This window comes from Nymphaea colorata, chromosome 1 (assembly GCF_008831285.2).
Source record: "Nymphaea colorata isolate Beijing-Zhang1983 chromosome 1, ASM883128v2, whole genome shotgun sequence".
Lineage (NCBI taxonomy): Eukaryota > Viridiplantae > Streptophyta > Magnoliopsida > Nymphaeales > Nymphaeaceae > Nymphaea > Nymphaea colorata.
Window position 1 is genome coordinate 11,890,461 of NC_045138.2, and position 10,882 is coordinate 11,901,342.

The following is a 10,882-nucleotide window of genomic DNA, read 5'->3' on the forward strand; positions in this document are numbered from 1 at the left end:
TTTTATTTTTCCCTTCCACTAAGATTCTATATTTTCTCTCATTTTTCTTTAAATTTGAGATTTTTTTCGTAGATTATAAGACTATTAATGTTTTTTTTTTCACTTTATCATTCTTGAGAATATAAAGTTTACCGTACCTGTGTACCCATAACTTTCAAAATCGACCATACATACCCGAACTCATACCATACCCGCACCCATGTGACATTGTTGTATACATATAACCCAAAAAAGTAAAAGCACAATAGTAGAAAGCAAGCAAAAATCTTCACATATGAAGCAAGTTTCCAGCTCATCCAAATAAATCCTATTGAATTTTACAATTTCGAGTATATTCTACGAATTCCAACCAGAAATTACCAATTCCCAAGCAAGCTCGGCCTCAGAAAAATGTTTTGCTCACTGCAAAAGCATTTCTCAACCACTAAGCATAATAAACTTATTAAAATAACTAGTCATAGCTAAAAGTGTCATAGATTCCACGAAAGAAGCACGAAGTCTGGCCAATCAGATCAAAGTTTCATCTTTCTACATAATGTTATGCAATTTGAAGTCAGCAATAGTAAATAACCAAGAGGCGCACCTCAAACATTGATTTCCTGCCTTGTGCATTTAAATATGACATAAATTTGCAACGGTACCACAGTTATAATGCCACTACAATGCTTCCAAGGATGAATTTTGGTGAATTACATAGATTTGTAGGGTCCAATGGAATAAAGTTAAGAAAAAACAAAAAAGAGAACTGTTGGTGAATTACAGATTCTCCAAAGCTCATAGCCAAGCAAATTTGCCGCAGCTATGTTCATATAAAGCCAAAATAGACACTTTAGTGGCCACGCTTCAAGTAATCCTTGAAAGAATGACACATCTATTACGTTTTTAAGTTCATCATTATAAGTTGACAATTTCTCACATATAATTAAATTGTGGAGAGACAGTGACTTTGGCTTTTCAGAGTTGTCCAACTATCTAACCACCACTATTATCTGCCTAGTAGCTTGTATTTTTGGGGACTGCTCGATTCTTATTTACTGGTACCATAATATGTTTCCATGCAAGCTCTGTAAACGCTGGAAGTAAAAACTTGAATAGAAGCAAGAGACTTTTAATGTGAAAAAATTCAAAAATTTAAATTAAAAAAAATAAATAATGAAAACTAACCACCGACCTTAAATTAAAAAGAAAAAGAAAAGACTAAACAAAACACCCGCTCCGTTTATCCTTGGGTCCGTCTGGATTCTTGAGCGTGGCTCGTCCGCGTTTGTGACTAAAACATCCAGAGTTGACAGGTGGACAAAAGCAAAAGGAGTCCGAGAGTCGAAACTTCCCTTCCAAAGGGACCGATATTTTCCCTCCATCTTGGTCACTCTGTTTCCTTCTGTCCCTCTCACACCCATACTCTCACAGAGTGTCGGAGGAGAACTCACACTGTGTGCAACTTTGCCGGCCAATCTTTTGCTGCTGAATTTTGTTCGAAGATAGAAGGCAAAAATTTCTGGAGCTGTTGGCATTCAAGTACGTAGGGTAACTTCTCTTCCGATTCTTGGCGCAGTTTTGGTCAACTATGTTTGTTTTGTTAATGAAAAGTTCTGGTTGGGGACAGTTTTGTTGTTGTTGTTGTTATTTTTTTTTCTTGGTGGGTTCTGACGTTGTTGGTGCTCCTACGCGTCAAAAAAGAAAACCAGTTTGTTGTTTGGGAGAGTGAGTTGTTTGAATGGTGTAAGCCAAGATTCATTCCAGAATGGCATGAATTTTGGCCTAGATTTGCTGTTATTCTTGTGAGCGAAGACTCCAGAAGCCATACGAACAGTCTTATCTTCTTCTAGGTTTAGTGGAACGATTAAGAAAAATCCCCTTAAGGTTTTTGGGGTTTATTGTCTCTATGCTTTTCGTGTATATTCTGATTTTTCAGGTTTGATAAGAAATGGTGAAGACCGAAAAGCAAGGGTTGGACGGCAGTGTCTCGCAAAGTCAGGGAACCGAAACAGATGACCCCGGTAATCACGGTCGTGCGGATAGGCGTGTTCTCCGGTCGCGATATCTGGCCGTCAAGAATTTAATCAATGGTGATTTCTTCTTCTTTACTGTTGCAATTATTTTGGATTTTCACTTCCTTCTTATGCTTCTTGTAACAATTTTGCTACTTAAATCTGCAGACGAAAGGGAACAGATCTCTAAGGCAGATTCTGATAAGTTCAAATCGATTATCAATGAAGTTGAAAACCTGCACCAGTTAGGTATACCAAATTTCTAAATGATCTTCCTCCGATCAGTAAGTTAATCTCTATACCTTTTGGGAGGAGGAGCGTTTAAAGCCGTTAATGATTGATTGTGTATGAAGCTACTTTCAATTATTCAACGGTTGTATTTCTAGATATGATTTCAGAGGAACATTTTTAGTTGCAGAGGAGGTGCGATCTTTAGAATGTCAAACAAATGCTGTTTCTCTGAGCATTTTCATTCTTTCCTTATGTCATATTTAAACATCTGGTCCGACCGTTGTCACATGGAAGCATCATCTATCACATTTTAATGTTGAATGAATACAATTTCACATTTTAGTGGAGACGTAGGAAGTGTCTAGGGGCCTTTCCATTCCTGTCAGCTTTTAGAAGCAAGTGTCAACTTCTATTGCTTAGATCTGGTTGGGATACCAATAAAGCAGAAAAGTAAAATAGAAAAGCTGGCATAAAGGCTGGTTGCGGAAAGTTGTTGCTCCAACCATTACACTGTTGGAACAAGTAACATTCATGTTTTGTTCTTTCTTGCAGTAAAAATCTTTTGTTTGTCTCTGACCCTGTGTTTAACAATTTTCTGTGAGTAAACAGATCAGGCAGCCATAAGGCTATCATAAATATATTGAATACTATGCAATAATTATTAGAATCTACTCTGTCCCAGATTAGGTCTTCAGAAATTTAATTTATAGAGGTTTGGTATCTGATGTGATTTCTAATGGCTGATGTTTTGTGTTTAAATCAATGTTGTAAAAAGCGTATCGTAAGGCGTATCGGTCGGGCTTTAAGATACGCCGTATCGTAACGTATCGTAACCGTATCGTAAATTTTAAAAAAATAATAATAATAAATCAGAAAAAATTAAAAAAAAATCAAAAAATTCATAAAAAAATCAGAAAAAATTAAAAATAATAAATTCTTCATATGAAACATGGTTTAGTCTTTTAGATATAATGATAGGCTTATTATTTTGCTAAATGTTATAAACTTACACGTTCACGGTTCATCATTCATACTTCATAGACATCAAAATTCATAACAATATCATTCTTTTTCATCTTTATCTTCATGGTTTAAAAAAAAAACCATTTCCTCTCAATGGGAATCAGCCACCCATGCACAAATCCATGGTTTAATAGATGATTTCACGGTGACAATCGATGATTTCACAATGGAAATCGATGATTTCACAATGGAAATCAATGATTTCCCTCTAAAACGGTACAATCTATAGATTAGAAATGAGAAAGGGGTGGCTTTTTATAAAAAAAACTTGAAAAAATGGGGTTCAAGTCTCCTTTTTAGAAATCAGCCCGTATCGTACGATACGGGCCGTATCGCACGATACGAGCCGTATCACACCGTATCGTACGATACGGGGGCCCGTATCGCACGTATCGTACGATACAGGTACGATACACCCCCATTTGCGATACAGGGGGTGTATCGTATCGTATTTTGCAAACGATACGATACGGCCCCGTATCGTACGATACGTACAACACTGGTTTAAATAGCTGGTAGGTTCTTGTTTTCGAAAAGGAAGCTGGTGTAATCTTAATTCATTTCAATGCTGTCATGTTATTTGCTCTCTAGAAAAGGCATATACTGCCTTCTTGATGTGCCAGAGGTTTCATCATATGATTTCTCTTAACCCTCCTATGCCCTCTTAAAATAGTTAATAGAGAGTAGTGTTTGGAACTTTGGATACATTTAACTAATAAATATTCAGAATAACAAACATGGATCTTTTTGTTATATCTTGTATCACTTCTTTGCCTTTTTCTTGTTAATGGCTAGATGTTGGAGAATTTGTAATTGTCTGTGTTTCAGTTCAGAAACCCAGGGAGCAAGTTGCAGATGCAGAGGCTCTTCTGGACATTGCTAACACTCTGGTGACTTCTGTTAAGTCTCAGAATAATGAAGGAATTACGCCTGCGGATTTTATAACTAGTCTCTTAAATGACTTCAGAGTAAATGGATCAATACATGGAGAAATTGCTCAAAGTTCCATATCATGGAAGGAAGTTGGTATCACTGTTTCTCATATTTTCAAGAGGGCTCCAGGGTTGTGTACCATGTAAGTGTTGTCTTGAAAATTTCCTTTGAGTAGATGCAGCTGCTCTTTTTTTTAGTGACAGATGCTTTGTCTTTGGTCATGTACTGATTTGTTTATTGCATTAACTGTTTCTTTGTCCACTATTTACAGTGCTCTTTTATTGCATTATCTGTTTTTGTATTTACTCTTGTATATTTTCCATGTCTTAAACTTGCCACCACATTCTCACTTACATAGCACTAGAGAAAGTGGCAACACTTGACATAATGGACAGGCGTTTGAAATATCTCATGCTAGCTTTATGCATGAATTTGAGATTTGATGGGTAGGATATTCCAGCTTCACCAGATTTTTGCATTGTCAGTACAAATGCATGCTTTGCTTGCGCACAAGGATCATGAAGGCCTTTGGCCATCTAGGACATACAAACTGGCATCTAGGACATACAAACTGGTTTCATGGGCTTCAAATATCCACTAGGCTATATGAAATTGCTTATCAGAGCAGACCCGATCTCAAATAGATAGGGAATTCCTATGTCACACGGGTACTCATCTTAAGGAGGAGTACCCGTATGGTACGGGTACGGCCTTGGTGCGGTCAACGCAGTATCGGGTACGGTCAACGTACTCGGGATCATTTTTGTCCATTTTTGGACTCGGTCAACTTTGACCAAGTCCAAAGTTGTCCAATTTTTGAGTTGAAAATTAAAAATCCCCCTCTCTTTTCTTGTTTTCTTTTTCACTCTAAACCTTTCTTGTACATAGTTCCTCACAACTTTTCATTTAAAATCTTCCATACAATGTTTCGAAAATCCATCTTGACTCTTCGATAATAGTGTGAGCTATAACCATAGCGATGTCAATAGATCTTAAAAGCGTGACCTATTGCTCCTTCTAATCTTGATGATGCGACAGAGAATCAAGAAAGCTGATATATTTGTATATTAATCACTTCCATACTGTGTTTTGTGAATATGTTATTCATTTTGAATTTTTTTGACATATATATATATATATATATATATATATATATATATATATATATATATATATGTATGTCCGCATGTGTGTACGGCCGTACCCCGCACCCAAATTTTTTGAAAATGGTCCATACTCGCACCGGTACCCGTACCCGTGCCTATGTGACATAGGGGAATTCCAACCCATGGTCTTACATGCTCATGGTGCTTTGATTAGTGTCATCTAGATATCTGTAGTTTGGGAACATGGGTTTCATCACAGACCTGTATCTATTCTGACCAATCTAGTCCACATAAAATTTAGAAGAATGTTTGTGACATCCAGATTGGTTGATAGTCAGTGGATGTGGACTTGGTATATCTAGATTAGTCAAATTTTCCGACATAAAAATACCATAATCACCTTTAAGTCTGGTATGAATTTTGGCATTTTATTCACCCTGAGTTCAACCTGCTGATGCTCCTAGGTTCTGTGAGGCATGTCTTTGAAGCGAAACTACCTTCTTTTGTATGTTCAGAATTAATCTTTTAGGAACTTGTGCTACTACTTGTTATTGTGGTAATTGAGTATCTTCCTGGTTCTTCATTTTGATAGGCTTGGTCCGATGGATATGGAATTGAAGCAACGAAAGGCTGTAGTTCATAGAAAAAGAACACGGCCCACAACCAGCACAAGGCCAGAGGAGGTTTGTTTTATCTAATTTGCAGTTTTCAAATACCAGGGTCATGTTTGTAGTGCAAAATATGTGTGGTTGATTCTGTATTTCTTTGGCATAATTTGATTTTGTCAGCATGGTCAGGTATTAAAGGTCTTTATGTATACTTGAAGTTGAATGATTAGATGATTAGTAGCAAGAATTCTTGGCATCTTAAGTGCTAAAATTCCAGAGGTATCTCTTCCTCTTTGTTTTGCCTCCACGGAAGCTAAACATAAACAGTGAACTTGATAGCATAGAAATGACAAAAAACAGCATGATCTGCCAAGTCTCTATGAGCCGAGGAGTACCATATATCATACAATTGAAAGTGCCAAAGGGCTTGCCTCTAATAATAATCCTTTTATGTAATTATCAGGTTATTCCTTCTCACTTTTTGTCATTTAGTGCTGAATCTCTATTGCAAACTCAGCATCTCAAGCTTGTTTTCCCTGAGCTACTATATGAAATGAGTAGCATGGTGTATGCTATTTGTAGCTCTTTTTTATAGTTTTGAAATTTCATTCAGCAAAACTGGCACAGGTGGAGGAGACTGTTGCAGAGCAGAAAAGTGACACTGATAAGAACATGTTAACCATGTTTGATATCTTGAAGAAGCAAAGGCGTGTCCGCCTTGAGAATTTGGTGTTGAACAGAAGCTCTTTCTCGGAGACAGTGGAGAACATATTTGCATTATCATTTCTTGTCAAAGATGGTAGAGCTGAAATTGCTTTGGATGACAATCATCATCACTTTGTGTGTAAGAATTTACCACTACTTCCTGTTACAAGCTGTTTTGAATTTGTTCTTCAGTATTAATATCTCGTGATTGACAGTGCCAAGAAATGCTCCTGCTGCAAACATGGTCACCAGTGGGGAGGTTTCTTACAGCCATTTTGTCCTTAGGTTTGACTTTAAGGATTGGAAGGTACATATCTTTCTCCCTTATGATTATGAGAAACTTGTCCCTTTGTGTGTGTAGTTTGGGTGCTTATATGTAATTTCAGTGAAATTACATATGCTTAACTGAAGGGGGAATTTGGTTGATGACTCTTACGAAGTTTGGGCAAATAAAGATGGCTGAACTGAATATGCTACTAAAAAAGGATTAGAAGGCGACATCATAGCAGAATTCATCACTCCCTTTAATTGGCTGAGAAGATAGATACCACTTTCTTTATGGCCTCCTACAATCCTCTTGTCAGTAAATCATGAAAAGTGCAACATATATGGTCAAAGATCATTTGACAAGTTAGCACTTTAGTAATAATACAACTAACACAACATTATGGGGTTCCTTAAAAGGCTTTATCGGTGAAAAATTATGTCAATTTCTGCAAAGATGTCTAGAGGCATCCACATGTATAATTCGTCTGTTATATTTTTACGAGTTATGACACCACCTACAGAACGTGCAACATTAGCCATGGGAGAAGCACTAGAGAGCGGTGGCACCGTAACTCATCATACTTTGTATGGTGGAGAGTGATATTCTCGTTGGTAGAGGTAGGAGACTTTGCTTCTGACTCAACAACCTGGGCCTTAGGAGTAAGTTGTAGCACTTCTATTTAAGGTCTATCAGCATAAAGGTTTATTAATATTCAACCTTTCAAAGGCAGATTTGACAGAGGCATAGTGTTGAGCTAACGCCTGATCTCCTTTTTGCAACTGATAAATTTTCTGCTCAACTTGTAAAATGCAACTCACATTTGTCTCATGCGAACAAGTATCACAATGATTATTCCACATTTGTTTTGTATTCGTATAATAAATAAGTCCGTGTGCACTGTGCATGTGTGCTCGGTTCTTCATCCATACATAACCATGTAATTGTCCTCTTCCAAATGGCATATTTTCCAGGTTTTTCTGCATGCTTTGCTTCACTAGAATATCGATGGCCAGGCATTGACATCATAAATGTAGTGAGACCATCTAGCATAACTCTTATCATCTAATTTATAGAGGATCCATATGCAAAAGAGGTTATAAGGCATTGTATTCACCAACAACTTCGGCCTTCTTTTCACTGCCACAATCATGGGTATCTGCCATGATAGAAAAAAAGTAAACTCCAGAACTAGCACTCCCCCATCTGATTACACCTATTTCAAGTAATCAGGTATTAATCAACAGAACATGCCAGAACCAAGGAGATCAGATTGATATGACTTCTGATGTGTTATATAACCACATTATATAACCAGCATAGCAGGCTAAAGAAAAGTCTCTATTGATGACAGAATGCATATATGGCTGCACCAATTTCATCGTTTGTACTTTCCAACTTCTGGACTATAATCTAGAGAGCAGGAGATATCCATGAATTCGGCATGCTATAATTAAAATAAGAGTATAAGTTTGATTTAAAGGTAACCAGTTCTGATCCAAAAGAAATTTCATCAACAACACAGACAAATTAGATCTGGTTATAAACTGATAATCAGATTCTGTGTTTCTTAAAACTTTTTCAACATCACTCAGCTCACCAACCAAAACAGATCAAGCCACTCCTTACGTATTTATATAGCATCTGTATGTGCATGAGTGCAGTTGCATAATTCAATTTATTTATTAGAAATTAAGAGGAGGTAAAAGTAAATATTTGCAAGGTGATCTTATCTTAGTATTGTTTTTAACAATCTGAACTAGAAGATCTGCTTCTCAAAGATAGAAAATGTTCAGAACTTATTTCTGTTATGCTTTTTGAGTCATATGCCTCTTGTTTTGCTGTCATCTGTTTATATTTTAGTTCTAGAAGCACTAGTCTCCCTCCCTGCCCCCCCCCCACCCACCCCCCCCCCCCCCCCCTTCACATGTCACAGTTCCATTACTACCCAATAGGCTTGGGCTGGCCATACTAATTTGGTTGGTCTGCTTGAATAAAAGTAATTAGGTTTATGAAATATAGTGTTTTCATCTAGAAAGTCTTATGTTTGGTTGAAGTCTTGTATGTATCCTGCTGTTCTATGTGCGTTGAAACTGGAGACTTGAAAATGATCAATCGAAAGAGCATATTGCTGAGGCTTTAACCTTGCTTAGTCATATTAAATATATTGGTGTTGTCTGTTGGCGAGCTATTTTGATTTCTGCATGCTCTACGGTTGGTGGGAGTTCATTGTTGTTCGGAATTGTATTGGAATCCCTAAAACCTGATGCACATAACTGATATGCTTTGGCCTGCATCAGGCTATTTCTGTTTTACTTACTCAAAAGTTACTTAATAAATATTTTCAAGTATTAGTTAAACAAAAAATTCTTATTTTTCTCAGTCCCTTACTGAATTTTTCTCAGTCCCTTACTGAGCACGCTGATAACTTCTAGACCTAGCCAATCTTAAAGGAATATAACACGGTATAACTGCTTCATTTATTTCAGAGTTTTCTAAAACTTGAGTTTAAGATGTGCCAAAAAAGGAAAAAAATGTTCCTTTGCTGTTGATTATTGTTCTTTTCAGGGCTCAGGCAATGGAATGTAATAGACTGAAATTGTTTAATTATTTATTGATATTTACAAACATACGACAGTAAGAATACTACTTAGCCTTCTTTCCATAGAACGGAAACTTGTATTTCTAGTGCCTTTTTATCCATGCCATCTGACGGGCTCATTAGGCTGAAATTATTGGTTTCAGTTAATTTGAACATGACACTGAAATGTTGATTCAGTTGATATTGAGAGGATCTGATTGATTAATTTCCGTTCCCAGTTAATGAAGGACCAAGTTAGGATCGGGGAAGAATTAATGCCATGCAGAACTAGGGCAAGTGCGGCAGAAACACTTGATGATGTGAGATAGAAACGTTCCCAACCAATACTTACCACTTCTGGAGAAGCGTACGAGAAAAAAATAGTCAGGCCACTGAAGAAACCATTTTGTAAGGGGGGAACATCAAATTTTCTCCTGAACTGGAGCTGGTGCTGCTGTGAATGTTCAGATTGGTTTTACCTGATGAACGGAATCCATCTTTTGCTCAAAAGTTTGTAGTGAGCACCTGCAGGTATCTTGCCAAAAGGGGAGGAAAATTATTGCTTTCCTTAACTGTAGATAGTTCTGAACATAAATACTTACCTTGCCAAGTCTGCGATATTTGGTCTCCTACCGGAGAGCTTGCATCTCTAGTATTGCTCCGGTTATCATTACACTTTTGTACACTTCTTTCCACTGCCTGTATATTCTTTTCATCTCTACTGTCAAAGCAGGACCTCAGTCAAGAGTTTGTATTGCATCATTTACAGTGCAAGTAAATCTGTAGTATGACTGAAACTTGCGTAGGTTTTTAATCTTGGATTACCAACATACTCATAAAAGTTCGTTTAATCAACTCAGTCATCAATAACTGTGCCAGCTCTCTGAAAAAATGATGAAGGCTTTGATTTTGTAAGTGCCTTCTGTAAAAAATTCCTAGTTTCTTGTCAACATGTCATGAATCTCTCGTCTAATTATTTGTTGTTAACACATGCTTCAACAGCCGCTGGGACTGGATACTGTACAACGTGTTACTATAATGGTGCCGTGATACCACCTTGGAAGGGTTCATGGTAGAATGGTTGTTCTTGTAAGAGTGGTGCTTTGATCTTAAAAAGGTTGATGATGATTGGGGTTGTGCTTTCGTAAGGGCGTACCGGCTTAGTCACAGTAGAGCCCCACTTGACTGCAGGGGGAAAGAAATTATCTGAACCATTGTCCCTGCTTATAAAATCGGGCAGTGTATGCCAACAAAGGATTCCGGAAACCCCACTACAGTTTTGCAGCAGAATTTCTGCCAAGTATTGATTCCCACGGCGCTTTGTGGGTCGCTGCACTCACCCTGCCGTATATGTGCGCGCTCTCTCTCTCTCTCTCCCCATGTGCGTGTGTGAGGAATTTTAAGCATATGAAGCCATTCAATCCTGCACCAAATCCATG

General features: G+C 37.4%; 1 protein-coding gene across 3 annotated transcripts; it reads left to right on the plus strand.

Annotated features, from left to right (window-relative positions):
- The first annotated feature begins 1,289 nt into the window (after positions 1–1,289).
- Positions 1,290–10,358, plus strand: LOC116263979 (non-structural maintenance of chromosomes element 4 homolog A). 3 transcript variants are annotated; one of them, XM_031643841.2, is made up of 8 exons: positions 1,290–1,527; positions 1,916–2,069; positions 2,160–2,240; positions 4,074–4,320; positions 5,877–5,967; positions 6,520–6,736; positions 6,813–6,904; positions 9,683–10,358. In XM_031643841.2, the coding sequence occupies exons 2-8, from the start codon at positions 1,928–1,930 to the stop codon at positions 9,770–9,772; spliced, it is 960 nt and encodes a 319-aa protein (XP_031499701.1). In that variant the 5' UTR covers positions 1,290–1,527; positions 1,916–1,927; the 3' UTR covers positions 9,773–10,358. The 3 variants fall into 3 exon arrangements, with proteins under 3 accessions (XP_031499701.1, XP_031499717.1, XP_031499709.1); XM_031643857.2 differs by having other exon boundaries at positions 1,290–1,518; XM_031643849.2 differs by having other exon boundaries at positions 1,290–2,069.
- The last annotated feature ends 524 nt before the right edge of the window (positions 10,359–10,882 follow it).